The following is a 26,329-nucleotide window of genomic DNA, read 5'->3' on the forward strand; positions in this document are numbered from 1 at the left end:
TTAGGTGCCTTAGACATGGCTTTGCCCACAGATGGAAGTTGTTCATTTGTTTTTGTTTCGACTTGGCATTGGTGTGGCCCAAAAGGTTGTGTAATGTGGAAACATTATCATGATTCATGACAGCAAGATATTTAATTGTGGGATGGAAATTAATTTAGTTTATTAGAAATAAAGGTATTATTAAAAATTTGATTACCAGTACTGCTAACTTTAAATTGCAGCTCAAAATGCTGTGGCAGCGGAATTTCTAGTGGTGAAAATGATCGCAAAATATGGATTAGACAAAAACGAGTTAACAAGATTTTTGATCAGTTAAAAGATTTGTTTTTTTTTTTTTTTTTTTTTTTTTTTTAAAAAAAAAAATAAAAAAAAGGGGTTTATAAAACAAAAAACTAAAGTAAGGGGTTTAATTACCAACCAACAAAAGTCACCAATTGTTAGAATGGTGGGTGGCATTATAAGTCATTATCTTAACCACCAAGTTAATTATGATAAGATAGAATACTTGTCATTGATTATCAAATAATTCTCATATTTTGAAACCCAAAATGGATTATTGATTTGCAAAATCATGGGTTTTCTATTACAAACAATTGGTAAACTGGAAGTGAAGTGCCAGCTCAGTTGAGTTTGAATGAACTTTGAATACGTCAAATTTTCTTTCATGTCGAACGCAAGGTCTAACCTTTAATTATATGATCCATGAAATCGATCTCTTTACTCAGACGTTTGAAAAAAATAAAAAATAAAAATCTAACTTTTCTCGATGACTATTCAAGTACTGAAATTGTCTTCTGTGGACCCATTAATTTGATGCCCGTTTACTACAAAATGTATTTCGTAAATACAAAAGAAATTGATGATTCTTTGGGGACAAAAAAAGGTGAATAAATTCTGTAATTGTTCTAGTACTACTGGGAAAAAATTGAAATGTTTTAGAAATCAATAGTACTTTGAAAATAGAAATAGCAGTTTTCTGAAATTGTTCGTCACTTCCTTTTGAAATACTGTCGTTTCTGCAGGAAAGAACATGCTATTTGTCGTTCATTTATAAAAACGACATGCCTTTTGAATCAAAACTTTGAACGTTTCAGTGGGAAAACGACATGTCACTTATTCTATAAAGCTCGTGGTCTTTTAATTTCCAAAATGACAAATTTTATTTTAGTTCCATGTTTAAGAACGACAAAGTTTGTTGATGTTTGAGCAGTAAACGACATGTGTCATTTTAGACTGGGCCGTGTTGTCTGCATAGCGCAGCATATTGTAATTGTTTACAGACAAATATTCAAAGGATGCCATTGTTTACATCTTCGCAAAAATGACATGTTTTACTTTCTAGTATTAACGGAAAGTCATTTATATTAGGTAATATCATTTGTTTGTACAATGACATGTCATTTATACATTGGGCACTGTCGTTTTAGTAGAAAATAACACGATGTTTTCAAGTCGTTTGATTTGAGGGTTTTTTTTTTTTTGTCTTTTAAGTAAAAACGATGTGTGGATTCTCAGTTATCCTGTAAGGTTTGTGTCTACAATTAGTTGTCGTTTAAGCTGGAGGACATAACAAATATTCGTTGTCCGTGATAGCATGTATAAACGACATGTAGTTTCTAACATTAGATGTCATTTGCGGGACAGAATCTTAAACAAGAGTGACATGTCATCTAATCCAAACGATATGGCCTTTTTATGAAAGAACATTAATCAATGTGTCCTTGGGAATCTTAATTTCCCGTCATTTCAACCAATAGTTATCAAATGTTATATTTGTCTTATTCTATACTTAGCCAAAAATTTATAACGAAGTATAACATATAATAAATTTGACACAATAAATATATTTAATAAACATATGATAAATTTGACACAATAAATACCATTGTATTAAAGAGTGTTTTTACACTCAAATGCTAAATTTGTAATTTGATAAATAAGTTATAGTATTGCATTATAGATGCTTTTAAACACGCCATGGAATTGCCGTACAACCAATTGGAGCATATCGCGCAAATCTTGCATTCTTCTTACATGAGGAACAACGATATGTAGTTCACCTAAAAAAGACATGTCGTTTATATTTTAGAATTTGCTGTCGTTTGTGTGAAAAAACGACATGTCCTTTCCTGTTTCACGGAATAAGTGGAGTTTTTTATAATGTATTCAAATTTTTCTACAATTATCCACCGTTCATTTAATAACTACCCAAACTTTTCTCTCCTCACTTTTATTATTCAAAGAATGATGTAATGGGTCTTTAACACCAGCACTATTCTTTTATTACAGAGATTTTTCTAATAAATAAATCAACGTTACAATCAGGCCTAGCCGTAAAATGGGAACAAAATATAACATGACAATGAGAACAAGACTTCTAAATGAAAAAATAAATAAAAAGTCGATTAAAAAAGAAGAAGATGATGATAGGGACTTGTCTCAGTAGCTATTACAGACTAGTATAGATACGAACAATCTGACCTCTGGTGAGCCTGAACTACAAGCGAGAAGCTGGAAAGAAGGGTCTAAAAAAGTGCTTTCTCTTGCTAGCACTAGCCAAAGAGATCTCAACGTCCTTTGAGATAATTGTAAGAAATAAGATTTCTTTCAGCTCCATAATTCTAGTTTATTTTGACTGCTCCGACCATCCAAAAATGAGAAGAACCCAGAAAACTTTTCCCATGTAACTTCACTCGCTGATCATTATTCTAGCTTCTTTGCGATTCCACCTTTACATTTGACCATTATTTGAATCAAACTCCATAAAGTGGGAGGAAGATTTTGACAAAAGAGTATGCGAGTGCACCGGTAAACATATAACTGTCCACTCTATCTAGTATCCCACCTGCATTAAACGCTAAAAGTTAAGAGGAGCGTAAAAACGATTCTAGATCTTAGTTATACGATGTAAATTTCACTGCAAATCCAAAAGAAGAAAGAACATAGCTTATCATGAAATAAATTGAAGGTGTCCTGGATAGAGTCTCAATAAAATAATCATAAGGAGGATAAAAGATAAATATAACCATGAGAGAAGGGCAATTATTAATTACCATGTCCTGGTATTAGAGATCCTGAGTCCTTAACACCCGCATCGCGTTTGATCATTGATTCAGTAAGATCACCAAAAACAGACCCGAAGAAATTGAGAAACCCGAAAGCTATTGCACTGAAAACAATCCAAAAGGTGCAAAACCAAATTATATAAGAATAGTCAAGATGTCAAGAAAGAGACGAAAGAGAACCCTCTTGGAAAACATATGTTTAAAATATGAAAACTGTGGGAGATTGTGTACCTAAGCAAAGATTTTGGCCAGCAAAGAACCCTCGACAATACGACAGAAGTGGCTATACAACCGCCCAAGCCTACAATAGTTCCCTCCCATGTCTTCTTTGGACTGACACTGGTGAGCTGCGTTCTTCCAAATGCCTGCAATAGAACATAAAACATATAGCTATTTTGGTGCTTCATTTAGTCATGGACACTTCAAATATTACGAATAAACAAGTTCTCTGCACATTGTTTCTCTGGTAAGAGTCAAAAAAAGAAATTCCCTTAAACAACAAGAAACACGAGTTTGACGAGTTATAAACTACATTTAGTTTGCTTCATCAAGATATTTCTGCAAAAACTGTGACTATAGAGAAGAGAACACAGAGGTGCAGCAGATCAAGTTGAAGTGCCTAAATACCTTGCCTCCCAGAAAAGCGAAAGTGTCCGCTGCAATGATGCTGCTGAAAGAAAGTAATGTTGCCACAAGACCTACTGTCCAGTGAGTATGGCCGCCAAAAAGAATGGGCCATGATGCTCCTATTGCTGCCAAAAAGTGTACATAAAATAAAGTTATACAGAGAACACAAGCAAAAATTGAAATCATGGGCACATGCACGGACATAGATAGCCGCATAGAACAGCACATCCATCACCACAATTCCACATAACAGTAATCTTTGCAGTGCCTGTTTGATGAGTCTAGAAAATTTTTTAAGCATACCAATCCAGCTCCTTAGTCCCCTTACCAGTGTTTAGAGCAGGAGCTGCTAGACCACATCGAAGCTTGACCCAGAAACAAGGAAGATATCCACAATAAAATAGCCCAAACACAGCACTACTAAGCTGTGCAAAACGAGGGTTCCCTCTCTGCAAAAGCAGTGCCGCAGCAAGGACAAAGGCAGCAGATGTCACAGAGACATCAATATGACCAAAATACCTGCCCAAAGATTGGAAACACAAATCAGCATCTAATATCTATCACCTTACAAACCTCTAGGTGACGCCTATGTTAATGCCAATTAAACTCATACTAGTTTGTTAGTACGGCATAAGCCAACAGCCCTTTCACTTGTTACATCCTGTCTCAACCTTTCCCATTGTTAAGTTCTGTATAGTTGCATAAGAAAATAATAACAAAGCCAACAAAACACAACATCACTGGGCATGTTACTCATCATACAATGTGAGTATGGGCATGAGAGCACAGCTAACAGAGCAAACTTGTGAAACATATTGAGGAGGAGGCGTCATTCCTGCAGCGATTCCACGACTCCTAACCAATTCAAAGTACTCCTGTGCACCAACAAAGACGGCGGCAGCTAAGGCCACAGTGAATACCCATCCTCCAGCCAGCACAACACCCCCAACCGTAATTCCTATGCCAAGTCCGAAAACAATTCTTTTCTTCAACTGACTTGGTTTCTGTTGGCGCTCTGACGCAATATCCTCCTTCATTGATATTGTTTCCCCTTTGTCAACTTCCTACAACACACCCATTTCAGCATATCTTTTCAATATACAAGTGTGCTATCAAAATACAGAAATTAAAGTTGCAAACAAGTCCAATATGAGTGAACTCCTCAATCCTTTAAATTTCACCTTTTTTACATCGATCATTGCAACATTAAGCGAAGAATTTTAGAAAATACATAAATCATCACAACTCCATTCCATCAATAGGAAGAACATTAAGTTATATACTTTAAAATTTCAAACTTCCTAAAGCACAACACATTTCAGCAAATCCTTTACACTATACACGTTTGCAACCAAAATATAAAAACAAAAGCTGCAACTAAGTTCAATTTAACAGAATTCCACCCCCCAAAATTTATACGCAAATTTTCCATCAATTAATTTGCAACAATATCTAAACATTCCTATAATAACATAGAAATCCCAACTTTTCCTATTCTATCAACTTTTCTCTCAACCAACCTGCTGGGCATTGTCCTCATCGACCCACTCAGGTTCCGCCCGAGCCACGGCGGCGATGACTCGCCGGTTCGCCGATACGACGCCGTTTCTTCTCAACCTAAACCCATATTTGGTTCTACTCCCGTCAAGGACCAGACCAAGATGGCTGAGTTTGGAGGGAGGCCGAGTCAGGATTACGGCTTTGGAGGGAATTGGACGACATGGGCAAGCGCAGAGAAACGAGAAGGAACAAGGGGCGAGCTTGTGTTGCTCGATTTTTGAGCAAGAAGTCGTCGCCGTCGTCGCCGCCGCCATTAGAAGGTGGAATTCGGAGGCCGGGTTCTTCAAGAGCGTGCTGATGATGATGAGTCGTTAATGGTTGACTTTGTGGACATTGGGATTCTCTTCTGGTTCTGCTGCCACACCACACTGATGAATTTGCACACAGCGAGAGAGAGCAGAGAGAGAGAGAGAGAGAGCAAACCTCCTCGGAGATCTCGATGAGATTTTGTTTGAGGATTTTTCGTTAATTTTATATTTTTGGAAAAAGGATTTTTCGTAAATCAATTATTTAATTGGTCCCTCTCAAAAAAAGTTATTTGATTTCCTAATACTTTTTTGTGGGTGCTTTTTAGACTTTTGTAGATGATGAGACATGTAAAACCAGTTTAATTAGTTAATTTGAGTTAAGATATAACTTTATATAAAATTTTTTTTATTATAGTAAGAAAGTTAGAGTTTTTATTATAATAAAATTTAAAATTTAAATTTAAATTGGTAAAATGAATGCGGTCATATATGTTTTAAGACAGAAAAATTACTTTGACAGCCACTGGATTTTTGAAAAATTACAAGAGATCCTGTGGCCATAAATGAATTCACATTTAAACCCCCTTCCATTGTTGAGGTTGATGGAAATATGCTTGTTAATGAATAATGGTCAAATATTTATAAGACAACTACTAAGACACCTTAAAAAATGGATTGGAACCTAATCATAGAAAATTCTATTAAAAATATGATTTTTATTAAATTAATGTTGTTCTTTAAACTAATTTATTAAGATACTTCAATTATTTTCTCTTAAAATAAATTAGCAATCAGTCTACCTATGCTGAAGTCTCAACACAAATTTCATTTTCTCATCCTCAATTGAAATAATAAAAAGAGTTTTTAGTACTTTCAGAGACCAAACTGCCGCTTCTTGAAAATATAATAATCAATAAACTCTGATGATTATTGCAGTAAAGGGACATATATTAGTATGTCTGGGTTAGACGATAGATTGTAAAACATTTGGAAGTCATCCAGTAAATAAAAGTAATATAGAGGATATTTTGCAATTTCGATAGAAAATAGGGGGTTTCAGTATAAGTTTTTCTTTTTAAAGCAACTAGTCCGTAGAAATATTTTTCCATTTGTGCCTTCTCTCGCAGTCGTACGGTGAATTAAAGTACACGCTAATTGGCAGAAAAAAAAGAAAAAAAAGAAAAAAAAAAAAGAAAGAGGGAAAGCGTAACCCAATATGCGCAAGCGCGATTCCTCAGATTCTGATTCCTCAGAAGCCCATGAGAGCTCGAGTTCCGAGGAAGATGGAACTTCCGGTGGTCGGAAAACCCAGGTCGAAAAGGGCGTGTCGGAGTACGAGAAACAGAGGCTGTCGAGAATTGCGGCGATCAAGGCCAGAATGGAGGCTATGGGTCTTCCCCAAATGGCTTCCTCTTTGATGGGTTCGGCTCAGAATTCTACGAAAAAGATGAATAAGGGAAAAGCCAAGGGTAAGGATGATGATGATGATTATAGACCTGAAGAGGAGGGTCCCACCTCTTTTAGTGAGGAGGAGGAGGAGGAAAAAGATGATCATGATGATGATTATTTGGGTGGAAAGGCTTCTGGGTCTGGCAAAAGAAAGGTATGACCTTTAATGTTGTTATGACTTGTCTAGTGTAAATTTTTGCAATTTAAGAGCTATTTATTTATTTTACGTGGATACAATTTGACATGATTAAATGGCATTTTTGATTGATATGAATGTTGACATTGTAATTGTCGTGTATGATGCATCTATTGGATGTGAAGAAGTCTGCGTCCAAAAAGGTGAGGAATACAGTTCCAAAGTCTAAGAAGAAAGTTGCTGTTCGAAAGATGTCAACTACTCCAGATTACATTGACGATGATGATGCATTGAAGATGGTAAATTTCTATAACTTAATTAATGCTTTTGTTTTTCTTTCTTTAATTTAATAGAATTTGATGAAAATATAACGGTCTAAAACTATCAGTGGATCTACAGAGGATTAACCAATAATTATTTATATGGTTACTGATTGATCTTAATGATCCTGTTTGATTCGCAGGCCATTGCTCTTTCACTACAAGATAAAGATGGTGGGACTTCAGGGAGCTCTGATAGGGTCAGTGCTAATGTTAATGAAACAAAGGGAAAAATGCAGACCAAGGAAGATGCTTGGAATAAGAAGAGAAAAAAATCGGTTAGTTTTTCTTGTCATTTCTTATTCCCTCCTTTCTCCTGGTCATAACTCTTCTAACTATATCTTGGTTTTCTTTAACTTTCGGTGAATAGTTTGCTAGTAGGCTGCAGATGACTGAGGATGAACTTATTCTCCACTTTTATCAATTTGATGGTAAATCACTAAGTCACAATCTTTCTTTTGTGTATAATATTGTGTCTGAATTGAAAATGTTGCATGATTTAGCCCGAGTGCTTTGGTGGTTTTCTTTTGGTGATGATTTTTTGATCATATTGATGAGAAAATTCTTGGCACACAGAAAATTGGAATGATGGGATTTCTGTGAGAGATCTAGAAAGAGTAGCCAAGGCTCATGACTTTACTTGGACAGACGAGGAATTATATGATATGATTCGTTGCTTTGATAGTGATGGAGATGGAAAGGTCAGTGCCTGTACTATCTTTAAATTCTTCCTTTTTCGTTTTTGGTTTTGAACTGAACTTGTTTTGTTCATACATTTTGCCATGTATTGCAGCTGAGTCTTGATGATTTTCGGAAGATTGCCGTACGTTGTCGCATGATAAAAGGGTGTGAAGAACCCTAATGCTTCAAAAGTACATGTCAATTATTACCACATGATGTAAAATCTTCTTTTCTTTTTCTTTTTTTTTTTTTTTTTTTTTTTTTTTTTTTTTTTTTTTCATGTAGGAACTTCCATAATATGGCTTCCGGTTGACTTCTTTCGCCTGGATTATGGCTTGAGCTGAAAATATTATCAAATTTCAGAGAGTTGATATCACGTGTTTTGTTGTTAGCAGACATTTTCTTCTTTGTTGGCAGTCAAATTGAGACTCTTTCATCAACTTGTTAATAACATTACACCATCAAGAGTTAAAGACATAGTTTGCATCACTCATAACAGTTTGATAGTTTAAGATCCTTGAGACATTCTAATCTACGGACATATACACACAAAAAAGAGGACCTCACTTCGTTTGAAGTGATTTTTTTTTTTTTTTGGATTGCTTGGTATTTGGCAATTTAAAAAACCCATCTGAGCAAGTTCTTGAAATGTCATTGCCTGCTAATAAATAAAATAAGCAAAAAGGGTCACACATCCAGATGTTCTCTAATGCCATACACAACAGTTCTCCACTAACCAGTCACACATTCGTTTTTTCTTCTAGTTTTTTACATATCATTCATTTTCCAGCGTAGGAAACACCATTGAGGGGGGCAAGAGAAGCAACAATGTTGGTCATGTTTTCTTCAGGACGTACCCAAAAATAATGCCAAGGAAGGCAATGATAACAACATACATCAATGGGATGCTAGCGCGACTTCTGCTGTCTTCCCGCCTCAAGAGCTCCTGCACATGAGAACCTCAATGTAAGTCCACATAAAATTGTAGCAACGGGTTTCCCCAAACAAATCGTTCCTCCTCAAAATGCATTATTCTAGAAAGAAAAAATGAGCAGAGCTCCCAGCTCTTAATGTAGCAGACATGACAGCTCAAATGGAACGACTTTATTCGTTCTTTTAGGTTTTTAGCGTTGTTAGCCCCTGAACTATTAGCACCATAACAGTTTAATCCCTAAATTTTTCTTTGACCGGTTAGTCTAATTGAATTTATGTATTTTCTTTCTTTCTTTCTTTTTTTTTTTTTTTTTTTTTTTTTTGGGTTTTTCAATCCTTAACCATAAAATGAAGGTCATATTTTAAAATCTAATGAAGGTTAACAAGTGTCCGTGGCGTAATACCTTGAACTTTTACAGAAACCATTACATAAGGATAGAAAGGTTCTCTTTATCGCCCTTGAAAACTCTTGAAAATTACATCCTCTTGTAAAACTTCAAGTTTTTACGCGATGAAAACGTTACTACGTCCCTTAGATTTCAAGAGTCTATTTTCAATTCTAGGTTAGAGATCAACATTAGCCAAAAAAAAAAAAAAAAAACCAAAGAGGCAAAGCCCGATTGGGTAATATCATGTTAGTTCAAAGGAACATCAGTCGCAGCCAGATAAGGTTATCAATACAAGCATAAGACAAAATCACGTAAATAAAAGTGATTTTGAAGAATATCCATTTGGACCTTAACTACTAACAACAAAGTCCCTTACCAGTTCTTGCTGAAGCTTGTTATTTTGCTGAATTGCAGAGTTTTTCTCCTCCGTTAACTTTGTAATAAGAGCCCTAGCCTGAAATTCAAGATATTTTTATGGAGTGCTACCAATCAACTATATAGACAAGGAAAACTTAACATGTGCAATTGTTAATAAAAGAAGAAACATAGTCCAGTGTTTCTTTTTCCTTTTTTGAAGGCTACACAAGTACGTTATGTTGTGTGCCAGTGAACTACTCTAGTCTAAATAATAGTTCATTTCAAACCAATGAACTGCATATAAAATATCAAGAACAGTATAAATTATTGTTTAATAGCATACTTAAAAAGAACTGCATATGACAGAAGAAATAGTGTCAGCGTTTATCGAACTTTTCCACAGGAAGAAGAAGCCATATGAATGAATGTATGAAATTGTCAACTCAAGTTACAGAACAAAAGAGATAACTACAGCCAATCCAAAGCATAAAAAGTCTAAAGATGGAATTTGTTTGATACAAGAAAAGTATAATAAAATAGTTTAGAGAACAGAACGCTTTTTGAATTTCAAAACTTTGACTTCATAGTTTATAATATAAACAAATGTAAAACATGAATCATGCTCAAACAACTACCTAACAATCAATTGCATGCAATTTTTGACCAAATGCTCTCTTCATTGACTACCTCATAAAAAACGACTCTTGTTGGACTAAAGAAAACAGCACATTTGAAATAATGTAAACAAACCTCGGAAGAGTTCTCCTGAGTCTCAGCTCGCCCGGGTCGCTCAACGGAACCTCTTGAAGCCTACAAGATTATAAAACAATTCCAAATATACATATCAGTTTCGCTACTAATTGAATTAAGACCCTTGACTGAATTTGACATACAGATCCACAAAAATACTCACAGTAATACTAAAGTCAACAGAATTTGGAACCCCATTGTCTGATATTGAAGCCCTCGGCGACGAACCTTCCTCCGATCCTTCCCGAACTGGCGACGGCGGCCTAGGTGGAGCGACGTAGACGACCCTCAATTTACACTCTTCGACAAGATGCCCGGATTCCTTACTGAACTGGAAAGTAACAAAAACAAAAACAAAAAATCCAGTTACACAATTCACACCAATTTGCTAAATTATTAACTAAAAATAACTTTCGAAAACTCCAAAAGAAGAACAATTAGTGGTTATCTAATTACCATTTCTGGTGTGACATCTTTTGCTGTAGCGACCGCGCTCGCTTCCACGCTCTGAAGCAAGAACTTGTCCTTGCATTGCATATCTGATGGCGCCTCTTTTTGTGCTTGCATTGTTACTGAAAAAAAAAAAAACAATTTAATTTACATTAAAAAATCACTTAATCAAAATAAAGAAAAACATAATTAATACAGTATTAGTAATTAAAGGGGGAAAAAACAATAATTGAGCAGAAAAATTGTGTCTTTACCAATAACATCGCAGGTAGACCTAGGCAAAACAACTCCAGTGTTGGGTCTAACACAATACTTCTTTGGATTTGTAGTCTTTACCTAAAAAACCCATTTCAATTTACCAGACAGAAATAAAGGTTACAAACATTTGCGGGACAAGCGGAAATTAACGAAAGCCAAAATCAAAGCACATAGAAATTATCAAAAAAAGAAACAAAATTGGGGGAAAAACGAGAATTGCAGATTAGTACCTTGAAAGCCACATATTTATCGGTCTTGTTCAAGAGCTGGAGAGAGCACGAGATCTGCTTCCGCAATTCAACTTTTTTTCCCGGAAAAAGAGAACAAATCAGAAACACGAGGAATATCGAAAACAAAAACACGGATCTGAAAGCAAAAACGAAAAAGCTTGGGAAATTGAAATCTGGGAAACTTACAGGGGAATTGGAGCTCCTGGGGCTCGATATTGAGAAGCTCGCCGGTGCTCATTTCTAAGACGCGATCGGCGAGAGACCGCCGAGGAAGAAGAAGAAGAAGGGCAGTTTCCGGTGGAAAAAGGCGGTAAGCCGGTGATTGATACGGGTTTGAGAGTAGCTTGCGAACTCAAGAGGAGAGAGAAAGAGAGAAACAAAAGCAACAACGTGGGACAGTGGTTCCCTTGTCTCTCCTTGACCTCGAGTTGCGGTTTCTCTCTGGTTTTTGCTTTTGCGGTTCGTCCGTTGTCGGGGGTGGTTTTGCCATTTCAGACTAATAGGATATTTGATTGGAGTATTTAAATCATGTGATTCGAACCATTTTTAATTTATGTGTATTTTTTATAAAAAAAAATACTGTAACGAATTACGAATTATTATTTAAATTATTTTTTGAATTTAAAAAATAATGTTTTTTTTACGTTGCAAAAAATATGCTGCCCTTTTATTCTTAAAAAAAAATAAGTAGCACAAATAGTCTAATTTATTTAATAAGTGAGTTTAATTTTTGACCCCATTCATTTCACCGATTTGAGTTTTGTTAGAGTAAAAAACTATTAAAAACAATCACATCTAACTTTTTTATTACAGTAAAAAAACTCTAATATAAAGTCACATCTCAACTCGAATTAAAAACTTGAATTAGTAAATTAAGGCACCGTTCATTTCGCTGATTCGAGTTTTGCTACAGTAAAAAGCTCTCACAAACAATCACATCTAACTTTTTTACTACAGTAAAAGCTCTCACATAAAATTACATCTCAACTCAAATTAAAAACTCGAATCAGCGAACTAAACGGGCCCTAAACTAGTCTTTTTTTCTTATTTTGACAAAACAATCCTTAAAATTTTTAAAATAGTGCAATTAAGGACTTGTTCGAAAAACTAAAAAAAATGCAACTCGAGTTACAATTTTATTTGAGTTTATGTTCTTTTAAGTTTAAACTCGAGTTCAAACTCGAGTTTAGGACTAAAACTCAAGTTTTTTCCCTTCAACTCGAGTTCAAAAACTAGAACTCAAATTAATAAATAGTATTTTTTTTATTATTAAAAATGCTATAACTTTTTTATTTTAATTCTGATTGAGATGATTTTTTTTCTATGCGTTGACAACGAAAAGACGAATAAAACCCGATCTATATTCCTTATTAAAATTTTTCTTCAACATTGAGTTTTTATTAAAATACTATCTAAATACAAATTCAAATTTTAACTCATTTAAATACAAACTCAAAAAGATTTTTATCTCAAACTATAACTCAAATATACACAACTAAACACAAATTTAAGTTATAAATTTAACTCAAATTATAAATTAAATTTAACTTAAAAATTATATTCAAATTAAACTCTAAAGGAATAAGTCTTCGTTTGTGTTAAAGTCTGTTAAGTTTTTAGAGAATGTCTCAAGTACAAATCATGTTATATAACATAAAAGGGTATTTTAGTAAAATAAGAATAATGGATGATGTAACAAAAATTAAAATTAAAAAACACACATCATCATTACACTCTTGGAGGGTAACTTTTTGTTTCCCGTCAAATTAATAAAAAAAAAAGAAACAAATAAAAAGGTGAAAAAAACTCCAAACCCAGATAATAAAAAAAAAAAACTAAACCCAGATGAATCAAACAAAAAACTCATATGGCTACCGCCTTTTCTCTCTGAGAGGGAAAAAAAAAAAAATATATATATATATATATATATATTTGCTGCTCTTCAAGCCCAGATCAAAAAACTCCAAACAATCAGATCAAACAAAGAACTTTTTTTTCTCTCCGAGAGCAATATATATATATATATATATATAGATATATTTGCTGCTCTTCAAGCCCAGATCAAAAAACTTTAAACAATCAGATCAAACAAAGAATTTTTTTTCTCTCCGAGAGAGCAAAATAAATATATATATATATATATTTGCTGCTCTTCAAGCCCAGATAAAAAAACTCCAAACAATCAGATCAAACAAAGAACTTTTTTTTTCTCTCCGAGAGCAAAATATATATATATATATATATATATCTCTGCGTGTAAACTTAAAAACTGGAGGAGGGGATTGCTTCAACTTGACCACATATTTGTTGCTCTTATTCTCACTAAGCGGTCATTCTTCCTTCTTACATTGAGAAGGAAACTCTAATCTCATTTGCTTTGGCATGTTGATTTAGATCTGAACAGTATAAGCAGATAGTCGTTCCCATTGCGAGATCTCCTGCCCATGTCGCCAGATCGAGCCCCTCTCCACTGCCACAAAATCTAGCCGCCTCAGCCATTCCCCCATTCCGCCGTCCAACCCAAGACCTTTACTAATCAGATCTAGCCAATCTTCTTCTTCTTGCTTACAGACTTTTAGTCTTGTTTTGTTTTGCTTTGTTTTCTCTTTCATCAGTTTTGGTTTCACCCAATTTCCCATTCCTCAGAACCCCTTTCTTTTTGCTAAAACATTTGGGAATCTGATGAAGTTCAACCAAGTAAAGAAGAGAGTAATTATTTAGCAAAATAAATAAATAAATAAATAAATGAAGCAGAGTAATTCGTGGGTTTAATCCATTTGAGGACAAGTCTTTTCACCGTAAAAGCATGTCAGGTGGGAGGCTACACGGCTTTTTCCGTGATTAATTTGACGGATCGGGACAAAAATGATTTAATTGTACTATTTTAAGAACGTTGAGAATTATTTTATCAAAATTAAAAAAAAGGAAAAGACTAAACATTTGATAAATAGATAATAGATTAAGAATCATTTGTGTTAATTACTAAAAATATATATATGTTGCATTTTTTTAGGAGGGAAAATTTATATATATATATATATATTAGTTGATATGGCACGTGAAGAGTAATATGTGTGTTAAATTTTAATTATCGTGTTATTATTAAAAACATATGAAATTTAAATATAAAATTAAAAAAATCAAAATTAAAAAAAATTGGGCAAGAAGTTAAAAAAAGGATCAAAAAATGACTACAATAAATAAATAAATAAATTTTATAGTAAAAAAGGCAAACAAAAAAAATTAAATTTAAGCATACATATAAAGAAAGGGTAAAAAATGACTAAAATAAAAAAATAAATAAGTTTTAAAGTGAAAAGAATCAAAATAAAAAAAGGAGTCAAAAGATGACCAAAATTAAGAAATAAATTAATTTTAGGATAAACGAAACAAAAACAATAAAAGTCAAAAAAGACAAATAAAAAAAATTAAGTTTTAGGGTGAAAAACAAAAAACAAGTAAAATGGAAGGCTTGAGAAAAAAAAGAAATGATCCATTAAAAAAAAAGAAATCATTAGAACTTTCACACTTCTAAAAAAAAAAAATGCATCAAGTTAATATATGATTTTATGTGAGAATTTTTTACTATAGTAAAAATGTTAGATGTAATTATTTTTGAGAGTTTTTTACTGTAGCAAACTTAAATTCTAAACTCGAATCGGTGAAATAAACGGAACTTAAAAGTACAATTTTCACACTTCTAATATAAATATAGATATTACCACAGGGTATTAAAATAAAATTTCTCTTGAGGAAAGGAGGGGGAACAACGACAAGAACATTGAGTAACGACAAAGAAACTAAACCCAAACATCAAATATGAAACAAAACAAAAATGACAATCAAGAGGATAAATCAACGAACAAAGAAAAAAAAAAAAAAAAAAAAGACTCCATAAGAAACAAACGATTAGAATTGGAGAAAATGCAAATGGTCTATGAAACAGTGAATAGAAGATGATAAAAGTTAAAGGAAATGAGAAACAATCACAAAGTAAACGAGAACCAAACAGGAACTAAAAACGATCTTAAAAGAACAAGCGACAAGATTGAAGAAAACGACCATAACACTGAATAGTGACAACTAAAGTTAAAGGATAACAAAGACAGTTACCCTCATTGAAAATTAAAATTAAACGTCACAACAAAAGCGAAGCACCAACATATGAAACACGGCACGGCAAGGAATAAAGGACAGAAAATAGACAAAATGAGGAAAAAAAAAAAAAAAAAAAAACCTTACAGCAGATGGAAAAACGACACCAAAAGAATAAACTGCAAAACGGAGAAAGCGACAATAAAAGGTATGAAAGCATGGAAACTGAAAAACGACAATCACTTCAATGAAGGTGGAGTTTGATATTATGGATCATATTGAGCCATTTGATTTTAGCATATGTTTAAGCAATGTTAACGAGATGGTTCGTTGATTCTCTCAAGTACAGCCTGAATTTGATTTTCAGGAAACGGGGTCCGCGGTCAAAGTTACGGAGCTGATAATTGCTGCAGTCGCCATATGAAGTTCTGACTTAAAAAAGGTATGGACCATATTACTATTAGCTGAAGCAATCACATATGAGTCAAACTGCATTCTTGAGAATCCATGATGCCAAGAACAAGTTCGCTTCACCATTTGAGAGCAAATTATTGGAATTTCTATTTACTTGGTCAAACCGATATGTCCCTACAATGTCATGACATTCCTTTTATTAACAAATACCTTTTGGCCACTCATTACCAATTAGTCCCAACAAGAGTAAGAGTTCAGAACTTCACAAGTAATGCATAAAATGTTTCATGTGTTAAAAATTCGAAATCCTTTTTGGTGTACTGTTGGGAGGTGTATTAAATAATTTCATGTGAACAAGGTGACGATTTGGGTGATCAAACCACCTATTTTCTTCACGCATGTTACACCGTTGTACAGGTATAAACAAAGAGAAACATCCAAACCAAGAACCATATCAAGTAGTGTAAAGAAAAATTTTAAAAAGAAGAAGCAAATATTACTGATCCTCAGCAGAAGAAGAAGCAGCCTGCTGTTGACGAGCTGCTCGAGCAGCAAAGCCTGCAAACCAAGCGACCCTCATCAACTGCATGCCAAGAATCAGAACCCACCAGGAGACAAGACCTCTAATTGTATGCATCATCCACGCAGGTGCACTGAGCTCAGCTCCAAGCTTCAAGCCCCTCATGAGCTGCAACAAGCGGTAAGCCTCGTATACAACAGGGGTCACAAGCCAAACCGGGGACTGCCAATGCCACGTCAAAATCTCGGTCAGCATCTGAATCGAAAGCAGCAAAACATAGGGAGCCAATAAGACTGCAGAAGTGATGAAAGTTTGCTGGGGTTGGAGGAAGCCCTTATGTGAGCCGAACAACATCATCAAAGGGATGGCAAAACCAGTTAAAGTGGCAAGAATGTTCCAGAACTTGTAACTGAATGGAGGCTTGCTGTAGCTAGATTGCGTTGAGAGCTTCGGACGAGCGCATGAATCAGCCATGAGAAGGAAAAGGGTTGCACCGATATTGAATATACAGTCGAGTCCAATCAAGGATAGTAGGCTGGCTATGTTGGGGCCAAGGAATATGGAAGATATTGGCAGCCACAAGGTTGGCACCATGCCTGTGATGAGGAGAACCGAAGGGCCTAGAAGCCACATCGGCCATTTGAGGAACTGAAGCCCCGCGGTTCGCTGATTACTCGTGATCATAAACTTCTCATTGCTAGTTTCAAGTGTTTCTTCACTGTTTTCAGAGCTAAGAGTTTCGATAATGTTGGCGGTTTTCTTCAGCAAGTTATCTCCTGTACTTTCAGTTGGAGCATGTGTAGGAGAAGAAGTCTCCCAAAGGGTCAATTTGGAGCAGCAAATAGGAGAATGTCTTGTGCGAAAATTGGAGGATGTGAGTACATGGAAGGCCTTTGAAGCTTTTAAGTTCAAGCTTCTTCTGGGGCAGATCCTTGGAAGAGTTATGGAGGATGTAAATGAAGATGGAGCTAGTAATCCCATTGCTTGATTCATAGTTGAAACACCCTGGCAAGACTAGGAAACCCACTTCTTTTTATTGTCTAAACATCCTGAAAAGTAAAAAGAATCAGAAGATAAAAGCATATTAAACATGTTATAGGAAGGAAAAAAAGGGTCTATTTATTCATTTTCCAAGTTTTCTGACTTTCAATGAGTAGATAATAAGAATGATGTTTTTAGCTTTCTTAACGAAGAGTTCAAAAAGATACGGGGCATGTTTATTTCACAACTCAAATTGAGATATGTGAGAGAAAAACACACTAACAAAAAAGCTAAATTTAAATTTTTTGAGAGAAAATAGCAAAAAGCACAACTTAAGCCAACCCTAGAAATTATAAGAAAGTTGCCACATCCAGCATTTTTCTGGTTTGAGCGACAATGTCGTTTAAGAAAGGGTGTCGTTTGATAAATAATGTCAGATTAAAAAAACCGATCTTGTTGGATGGAATTGATCTGGTATAAAAATTAAAATATGTCGTATGTTTGCCAAAAAAAAAAAAAAAAAAAAAAAAAAAAAAAAACAATGTCGTTTCATAGATTTGATATCGTTTGAAAAAGAGATGCAAGATTTTTGTCGTGTCACATGGAGCACCGATGCCTCAAAATTATGATTGTATACCGCAAAAGAAGTCCTATAAATGCAGAAGAATACGCACTACAGTCAATAATGTGGTAACGCCACTATCAAAGAAAGATGTCGTATGACAAAAAAGGATGTCGTATGACGAAAAAGGATGTCGTTTTTCAGAATATGTCGTCGAAGAAAAATAGGTAGTGCGATGCCATACGATAAATTTTCTTCAATGTCGTCTGTATGCTCTATGAAAGCATACGACAGTAAACAAAAAATTCTCAAAAATAAAAATAAATCCAGATTCCTTGAAAAAAGTACCTGATCCTCACACCGGCAGATTTCGAAACCTCGTCGGCAAAGATTTTGCACTCGATTTCGCCCAGAATTTGTGTACAACGTTACTGAATAGAAAAAATTCGAAATTTTTCAAGAACAAAGATAGAAAAAGCCAGAAAGCTTCAACTTTTTCCTGCCTCTGAACCTGCGAGAGCGATTCAAAGGACGAAAACACAAGTTAAGATTATCAGAATTGAAAAACAATTAACTATGGAGACGAAACTGAAAGAGAATCAAAATTATGGCCTGAAATTGTAACTTTACCTTTTCTATCTATCTAAGCCAAAGATCAATTCCGGTTCTGATGAATGGCCCAAACCAAATCGACGTATCAGCTGATTAATTCTGATTTTTATTTTTCTGCAGGTGTTAATTCTGAAAAATCATCAATATTTCATCGAAGAAATAACATAAAATAAATTAGCATATAAAACTTCAACAGCCTTAAATGGGCTAGGCCTGTTTATTATTGGGCAAGGCTTTCAATTGGGCTTTTGTTTGGACCCAAGTCAACATCTTGAACTTTTGGGCGGAAATAGTAGAAAATAGCCCAATATGAAAAGGTTAAAAAAGTATATAAGCCGACTTTTAGTTATATAAATTAATAGGTCATAATTTGTCAAGTTATGGTTTATAACTAAATAAGTTATAGATAAACTTGTCAAGTTATGGTTCATAGCCAGACAAGTTATGGACAAAAATCGTGATTTATGGACAATAACTTGTCAAGTTATGGTTTATAACCAGACAAGTTATGAACAAAAACAGTAATTTGGCCTATTTATTAACTTATGTAAACTATTAACCTATTAATTTTAATTCATTTCAAGTCTTGGTCTATTTCTTTCTTTCTCCCAACTTTCGGGCGCACATAGTGCGTTCCAAAATAATTTTATTTTGTATATGAAAATGAAAATGGAAACATTTTCAATTTCATGCACGAATTATTTTTAAAAATGTGCTTAGTAATTTTTTAGTATAAGAAAAATCTCAAACTCCGTTTAATTTTATATTTTTAAAAACATGTAATATTACTTTAAATAATATATCAGTTAATTAATTAATAAACTCCCTAATCAATACACTAATAATTAATATACCATACCAATAATTATAAAAAATTACTTAGTGAATCATCCTAGTCTATATTACCGCCTTATATATCAATCTCACATTTCTTCATAATTTGACATATTATTCTTATATTAAATAGAGAAACACCAAAAAAAGAATCAAATACGATTGGCTTTTGATTTCTAAAAAATAAAAAAGAAGCGCAAAAATTCAATTACAATCATCTTTTAAATATACTGAGATATACAAAGTTAGATGAGTGAGTGGAGCTCATCTTGCATCTTCATTACATCTCTCACCTGCACCTTACGTCACATATTGCAACATGGGAATAAGACTAGAAAAAATGACAATGGAAAAGGAAAATGATTACAAATCGTTTTCAGAATTTCTGAAATTTTGAGGGAAAGAAGAAAATATTTTCATTTTTGTTTTTCGTACTATGTAGTGCCAAACACAGTTTTCATTTTCAGAGCATTTTCATTTTTTCTCATGAAAACGTGAAAAATATTTTTGAAATGGGTTCTAAACAAGCACTTCATTTTTCATTTTTCCCCTAATCTTTTTCCTATTTTCCGTCACGCATTCCATCAATCCATAAATACGCACTTCCAGAAAAAAAAAAAACCCATAAGTACGTACATTTTCTCAGATAATTATACATTTTCGACTATCTAATCATTCGGTTTACTAATTCAAGTTTTTAATTCGAGTTAAGATGTGATGTTGTGTGAGAGCTTTTTACTATAGCAAAAAGTTAGATGTGACTGTTTCTGAGAGCTTTTTACTGTAGCAAAACTCGAATCTGCGAAAAGAACGGGGTATATAGATCTCGATTTTTTGAGCAAGGACTATATCTTAATTTTAACCTTGTATTTGCACCTAATAAACTACCAAAACATCATGTTCCCATTTGATTCTAATCGTTGCATTTTTCAATTCTTTATGACATTTATAACTTTGATGATCCATATCATGATAGCCCCCAAAAGGGTAATCACTCAGATGAACTTTTTGTTAAAAACTCATATTAATGCTCAACTAGGGAAGGTTAAAGGTGGTGCTCCGACCTCTCTTTCACGTCTTTCCAATATAGGACATGATTTTCTCAATAATTCTCACGATAAATCCACTAACATACGTCATTCCACCAAATAATGATATAATTGCTCACGGTAGAAATATAATAAGTTTTAAAACGGTTTATTCGAGTTTTTATGATCAAAATCACGGTTAAAAAGTAATTTAAAAGCAATAACACACAAGAATTATAGTAGTTCACCATTGATTCAAGAGCTACGTCCACTATAAGGAGGAGATAGTTCACTATTTTTCAGAGAGAATTTACACTCTAATTGCTCTGAATGAGATTTAGAGATCTTTTGACCTACAATCCCTTATTTATATCGTTGATCATCATCCCAGCTAGTTTTCCAATTTAATTTGGAGATATTTCCCTCATCTTTTAGGATAATTTCTCAAAAGATTGAGATTACAATCAATCATGATGATTTTATTACTTAAATTTCGTATGTTTGAATTACAAATAGCAAATCTCGCATCTCTCTCGACTTTCGTAGACTCGACTTCATAAGCACCCCCAAAACTATCGTCGCCTATAATTGTTGGTGTGGTTGACCTTATGTTGCCCTTTGCATCTCCTCAGAGCGGTCGACCTCCTATGGATGCCACACCCTTTACTAGCAGTCTGCTCCTAAAAGAGTTACTGTCTGACGTGACAGTTAAGGCTGAGCTGTTCTCGATCACTTAATGCTCTTATTTATGACACATGATCCCCATTCAATGCCTGATTTAAGATTTAAAATTTTACCCACAACAATAATATTGCTGATTATGGCTTGTGCATGAACCTCTTATTTTCCGCTTTGAAAAAAAAAAAGATAATTAGTACTTCATATTGTATACAATATGCTAATTATTTCTTTAGATTTTCAGTCATAACTCATTTGGATTGGACTACATTTACGTATATTCTTCTTAGAATAAAGCAAGATTCCATTTTGGAATGGTCAAAGCGTGATAATATATTTTTCTTAACTTGGTTGTTAAGTGTAATTTTGATGTTTTAACATTTTGCAATAGCATGTGTGATGGCAGAGAGATCACAATTCTAATTTCCTAGCAAAAAAGGGAAGAGAAGAACGGCAACAACAAAGACTACAATAATACAAATGATATCTCTTAGTTGACATCCCATTTCCTTAAGAGATAAAAGATACCGTGGAAAACTAGAAAATAAAATTTAAATTACTAAAAAAAAAAATTACCCTAATGAAATGCTAAGCAATAAGATGGTAAAAGGGAAAATGATGAAAAGTTAATTCCTTTTGTCATTTAGCGCTGAAGAAGAGCATATTCTTCAACTTTTATACCCGTATAGAGCATTGGAAAATCTTTATCATAATGGAGGGCCCAAAGTAGAAATACCAATATCATTTTTTATCCTAATTAAGTAGTAGTGGGGTGTAAAAAGAATTTTGTGGAAAAAAACCCTAACCACGAGCTTGCCATCATATGATGAAGAAAATTTGGTGATTAATTAATTAGCATTTTGTAGATGCAAAAGTTTTCAGGTCAAAATATAATCCGTCAAAAAGCGGGAAAAAAGCGTTGGAAATTCTATGTTTTAGCTCCATAAAGAAATAGGAGAAGAAAATTATAGTATAATTAATTGAACATTAATGTACACGAGCAACTATATATTACTTTTGAGCACTAGTTGAGTCTAGTATATATATATCATTTTCATCTTTTCTTCAGTTGTAGTCAAAAGAGAAGCTACTTGTAGTTTGAGTCTTCAGTCGTCCAATTTCTAAGAAACTTCAGAACAAATGGCAATTCGGAGAAGGAAAGACTTCTCCACTAGAAGTCTAGTCCACTGATAAGATGCGGAAATATTAGTGTGTGTATATATATATTATCACATATATGTGTTTCTAGAGGACTCGACTATATCTTGTAAATACACATATAATACAAATTGAGCTCGACTTTGATATAAAGAAAAGGCATGATGTTAAATGCCTTATATTCGTTCCCTTAGAAAAAAATAAAAAAAAAGTTCCTTGGATTAGCGAAAATGATACATAACATAGAATTTGTTGCACATTAATTAGATTCTAAGGTGAGATTGTATGCTGCTCATTAGATCATACAAGGTTTTAAATTTGGAGATAAAACTATTAGCACATATTGCCCTTATATATAATTATAGAATCGTTGGTCCTAACTCCTAAGGGGCGCTGTTGTACTCTCCGACTCGATATATATATATATATATATATATATATATATATATATACGCTATAACGATCCCATTTGTAATATTTATTCCGTATTTAGAAGATGGTACACACTATAACATGTGCTTTTCTTTTTTTCTTTAATGAGAATTAAGTATGAGCCTTTTCTTTTTTTTTTTTTTTTTGGTCTTTACTATAATATGATGTACCACCACGTTTGCATACCATTTCTCAAAAAGAATAATAATATTTATTCCATTAGGATAAAACCACCACAACTAATCTTGTATTTTGGAGTTTGAAGAGAGATTAGCTGAAAATTTGAAGAAGACGAAGAATTAGACGTATACAGGATTAGGCTTTCATTTTAAAGTTTAACCTGTTAAGTGGGGTGATCCAATACCATTATATGCATATGTAATTATGTTTATATTTAGACGATTGAGACTCAAATATTTTACTCTTAATAAGTTTTATTAGGTTGTGTTGCATCTATCTATCTAATCATAGTCACTATATGTGAGTAGCGAGATTTTAACCCTATCAAGATAAAAATAGGCGCTCTTTCAATACATATATATATATATATTATATATATATATGCTGTCGTACAGATTAATGAGTTAAAAAAAGACGGCGTGATCGGTTATTCGTGGATGGGTCAATATTGACATGATGATCGATATTGATATAAATTAAGCTCTTGCAGTAGTAGCTAGAGTAGTAGTAGTGGTATCAGCTGCCTCATGGAGACTAGCGAGCACAACAGCAGCAGCAGTAGTAGTAATATTTCAGTAGGTTTTCTAGTTGGGAGACGTACTTATAATAGCAGTATTAATAGTTATGCCGCAAGATCGGAGCGCAAGATCAGTTTTATGAAACCAAAGAAACACAGGTAACCACATATATATACATACATACATATATATATATATATATATATCCTCATGATTATCTCTTTATAATGAAATCCCAACAATATTTATCATATATACTTCTCGTTTAACTCTCTATGGCTCCCCCAAATATTAGTATATATCCTCATCACTGCAACGACTACGTATTCTCTCTCTTTTTCTCTACCCTTCAAGGAAAAATCGGATTACCTGATCATATACTTAGGGCGTTCATATCCATAATATATATACATATATATATATATATGTATATGATAGACACACAAATACATATGCAAGACTTTCGCACCATATATATGTGTGTATATATATATATATGCGTAGGTTTTCTATATATGGTACTGTTTGTTATACGTATACTTCTAGTAGTACGTACGTACCCTCATGCAGTGACATTTCCAACATGCTGTTCTGATAATTAAGGACCGACTATTCCAGAACAAAAAATTGGCGGCCAATATTTATAATTAATATACAAGCTAATTATTGGCAAAAACGAAATAGAAAAGGAACATATGAAAGAAAAGAAAAGAAATATTGACATCGATGATGTGTACAATCATCAATTTCTTCATTCATGCACTACTCCGCAAGAACAGGAAATCTATCTATGATGAGTATCTGACCACAAAGCTAAGCACACACAAGAATTCACAAACTAAGATGCTATATGATATATAATATAATATTTACATATCATATATGTATGTATGTATGTATATGGGGCATTGAGTAACTACGTATATTCATATTCTAGCTAGTTTTAATTTTTTTCCTCGGTTTATTCTTATATTTTTTTAAAACTATGAGGTATTTTAAAAAAAAAAATTGAAAAACATGTCAATTTGACCCCTTAACGATAAAAAAGAGAGTAAAAAGAGAAAGATACCTTTAAAAAATTTCTGAAAAATATTTTAATCATTTAAAAGATCATATTCGCCTCAAAATAAAACATAAATTTTATCCCCTAAAAAAACATAAATTTTAGAAACTACAAAAAAACAATATGTTTATCTCTTACATTTTGCTTAGGGCTAGCTTATATGATCTTTTAAATGCTTAAATTTTCTTTTTCAGAAACTATTTAAGAGTATCTTTATCTTAATATCTTGCTATTTTTGTTCATAAAGTGCTTAAGGGATGAAATTGAAATATTTTTTTTAAATTAAAATTATATTTTTGTAGTTTTTAAGAATAGAAGGGAAATATCGAAAAGATTAAAACTAATAAGAGGTATATTCATATAATATATGTACTAAGAACAACCTATATATAGTCTAGTTCTACCTGAATTAGAAATGGTTACATTATTTGAGCGGAGATTTGGTAGAAATATAGTTAGATTATGGGGTGCCAATTTAATGGGATTCGATATCATTTAAACTCTCATATAATTTATTAAAAAAAATGTGAACAATATATATGCATGAGATCCAACTTTATTAATATACCAGGAAATAGGTTTTAATTGTGGAGGCATATATATATATATATATATGTATATATAGGTCACCATCTGTAACACCAGGAAATATATTATATTTATTTCTGTGTACGTACATACTAGTGATCAGTATTGTATATACCACAAAATAAAAATTATATTAAATAAATGGAAAATCAAATTAATTGATTGAATACAAAGTATTCAAGGTTCTCTTTCTCGTTTTGTTATTTAGTTCCGAAGACTTCTTTTTTTTTTGGCTGTTTAGTTCCTAAGACTTGTAAGCGGGTAAAACAAGCCAAGATATAGTCATATAGATATACGATGGGGAATCCGGAAGTGGACAAGGCTGCTGAAGGCGTTCAGCAATTAATTGTAGTTATTCTTTCGCTTTTTCTTCCTCTTTTCTTAGTTTCCCGACAACTTCTGGCCCATTATATCCATATACATATTTTATAATGTTCTTTAACATTGTGAAATATATACAGCTAGCTATGGCCCTAGAAAATCTTGCCTTTTATTCTTAATTAATTAATATTGTAGCCCTATCTTGACTATATGGACATTGAAGTACTTGTCACGCATATGATTTTATATACATATACATATATATATATATGTGTATATATATGTGTGTGCTCTAGCTTGCTCTTTGGTCTTTTTATGTAATTAGTCTGCTTTTATTCCTGATCTTCTCTCGCTCTTCATTATTTGCTGGTAGTAGACGTCTCCCTTCCCCTTTCCATGATTCCATCCCTTTCATGCACGCACAATATATTATATGTTTGTGTGTGCGCTATTATATATGTGTATATATATGTATGTGTGTACATAATATTCACTCATATTTTATGTATGTATGTATGTGTGTACATAATATATACTCATCTTTTATGTATATATATGTTAAAATGTTATTATTTTTTAAATGTAAAAATCTTAGAAATTACTAAGGTCATTAGCCAGACAAATTAGTATTATTGGGATTTGGGAATTTGGAGAAGAAAAGTGGTCATGCATGCATCTGATATTTATTTTTTTTTATTTCATCTTTTTAAGGGGACCCATGAACATGATTTTGTTGTAAAAGGGAAACTGAGCTTTAAATTTGCAGCCAAGTTTCGGATCTTGATCTAGCTATTATTTAATGATCCTAATATTGGTTCCACCACAATATCCAATTAATCCAGCACTATCTATAATTCCTTTTGGGTGGGAAAGTTCTAAAACTAGAAAAGTA

The 26,329-nt window shown here is 33.2% G+C and overlaps 4 protein-coding genes across 7 annotated transcripts; 1 reads left to right on the top strand and 3 right to left on the bottom strand.

Moving 5' to 3' along the window:
- Positions 1-2,214: 2,214 nt before the first annotated feature.
- Positions 2,215-5,679, bottom strand: LOC21403760 (phosphatidate cytidylyltransferase 4, chloroplastic). The gene is made up of 7 exons (XM_010090595.2): positions 5,213-5,679; positions 4,455-4,756; positions 4,021-4,211; positions 3,693-3,817; positions 3,297-3,430; positions 3,054-3,169; positions 2,215-2,845 (listed from the first exon to the last, which is right to left on the bottom strand). The coding sequence occupies exons 1-7, from the start codon at positions 5,504-5,506 to the stop codon at positions 2,754-2,756; spliced, it is 1,254 nt and encodes a 417-aa protein (XP_010088897.1). The 5' UTR covers positions 5,507-5,679; the 3' UTR covers positions 2,215-2,753.
- A 944-nt stretch (positions 5,680-6,623) lies between these two features.
- LOC21403761 (nucleolar and coiled-body phosphoprotein 1) lies at positions 6,624-8,320 on the top strand. 2 transcript variants are annotated; one of them, XM_010090596.2, is made up of 6 exons: positions 6,624-7,103; positions 7,271-7,384; positions 7,549-7,683; positions 7,776-7,836; positions 7,982-8,106; positions 8,199-8,320. In XM_010090596.2, the coding sequence occupies exons 1-6, from the start codon at positions 6,717-6,719 to the stop codon at positions 8,265-8,267; spliced, it is 891 nt and encodes a 296-aa protein (XP_010088898.1). In that variant the 5' UTR covers positions 6,624-6,716; the 3' UTR covers positions 8,268-8,320. The 2 variants fall into 2 exon arrangements, with proteins under 2 accessions (XP_010088898.1, XP_024030075.1); XM_024174307.1 differs by having other exon boundaries at positions 7,274-7,384.
- Positions 8,321-8,554: 234 nt separating this feature from the next.
- LOC21403762 (vesicle-associated protein 1-2) lies at positions 8,555-11,931 on the bottom strand. Its single transcript, XM_010090597.2, has 8 exons — positions 11,640-11,931; positions 11,454-11,524; positions 11,220-11,301; positions 10,972-11,087; positions 10,679-10,846; positions 10,516-10,575; positions 9,785-9,862; positions 8,555-9,032 (listed from the first exon to the last, which is right to left on the bottom strand). Exons 1-8 carry the CDS (start codon positions 11,689-11,691, stop codon positions 8,922-8,924), a joined length of 738 nt encoding a protein of 245 aa, XP_010088899.1. The 5' UTR covers positions 11,692-11,931; the 3' UTR covers positions 8,555-8,921.
- A 4,175-nt stretch (positions 11,932-16,106) lies between these two features.
- Positions 16,107-18,765, bottom strand: LOC21403764. 3 transcript variants are annotated; one of them, XM_024174126.1, is made up of 3 exons: positions 18,656-18,765; positions 18,374-18,536; positions 16,110-17,496 (listed from the first exon to the last, which is right to left on the bottom strand). In XM_024174126.1, exon 3 carries the CDS (start codon positions 17,473-17,475, stop codon positions 16,459-16,461), a length of 1,017 nt encoding a protein of 338 aa, XP_024029894.1. In that variant the 5' UTR covers positions 17,476-17,496; positions 18,374-18,536; positions 18,656-18,765; the 3' UTR covers positions 16,110-16,458. The 3 variants fall into 3 exon arrangements, with proteins under 3 accessions (XP_010088901.1, XP_024029894.1, XP_024029888.1); XM_024174120.1 differs by having other exon boundaries at positions 16,111-17,531; XM_010090599.2 differs by lacking the exon at positions 18,656-18,765 and having other exon boundaries at positions 16,107-17,496; positions 18,374-18,471.
- Positions 18,766-26,329: the final 7,564 nt, after the last annotated feature.

This window comes from Morus notabilis, unplaced genomic scaffold (genome assembly GCF_000414095.1).
Source record: "Morus notabilis unplaced genomic scaffold, ASM41409v2 Scaffold625, whole genome shotgun sequence".
Lineage (NCBI taxonomy): Eukaryota > Viridiplantae > Streptophyta > Magnoliopsida > Rosales > Moraceae > Morus > Morus notabilis.

Excerpts from the sequence above, each read along its gene's own strand:
- LOC21403762 (XM_010090597.2), bottom strand. The coding sequence starts at position 11,691 with ATGAGCACCGGCGAGCTTCTCAATATCGAGCCCCAGGAGCTCCAATTC. Across the intron at positions 11,088-11,219 it reads GTCTACCTGCGATGTTATTG|TAACAATGCAAGCACAAAAA; the intron begins GTAAAGACACAA and ends TTTTTTTTTCAG. Across the intron at positions 10,847-10,971 it reads AAGATGTCACACCAGAAATG|TTCAGTAAGGAATCCGGGCA; the intron begins GTAATTAGATAA and ends GTTACTTTCCAG.
- LOC21403761 (XM_010090596.2), top strand. The coding sequence starts at position 6,717 with ATGCGCAAGCGCGATTCCTCAGATTCTGATTCCTCAGAAGCCCATGAG. Across the intron at positions 7,385-7,548 it reads ATGATGATGCATTGAAGATG|GCCATTGCTCTTTCACTACA; the intron begins GTAAATTTCTAT and ends TTTGATTCGCAG. Across the intron at positions 7,684-7,775 it reads ATAAGAAGAGAAAAAAATCG|TTTGCTAGTAGGCTGCAGAT; the intron begins GTTAGTTTTTCT and ends TTCGGTGAATAG.
- LOC21403764 (XM_010090599.2), bottom strand. The coding sequence starts at position 17,475 with ATGAATCAAGCAATGGGATTACTAGCTCCATCTTCATTTACATCCTCC.
- LOC21403760 (XM_010090595.2), bottom strand. The coding sequence starts at position 5,506 with ATGGCGGCGGCGACGACGGCGACGACTTCTTGCTCAAAAATCGAGCAA. Across the intron at positions 4,212-4,454 it reads CTCATGCCCATACTCACATT|GTATTTTGGTCATATTGATG; the intron begins GTATGATGAGTA and ends ATCTTTGGGCAG. Across the intron at positions 3,170-3,296 it reads TGGCCAAAATCTTTGCTTAG|TGCAATAGCTTTCGGGTTTC; the intron begins GTACACAATCTC and ends GATTGTTTTCAG.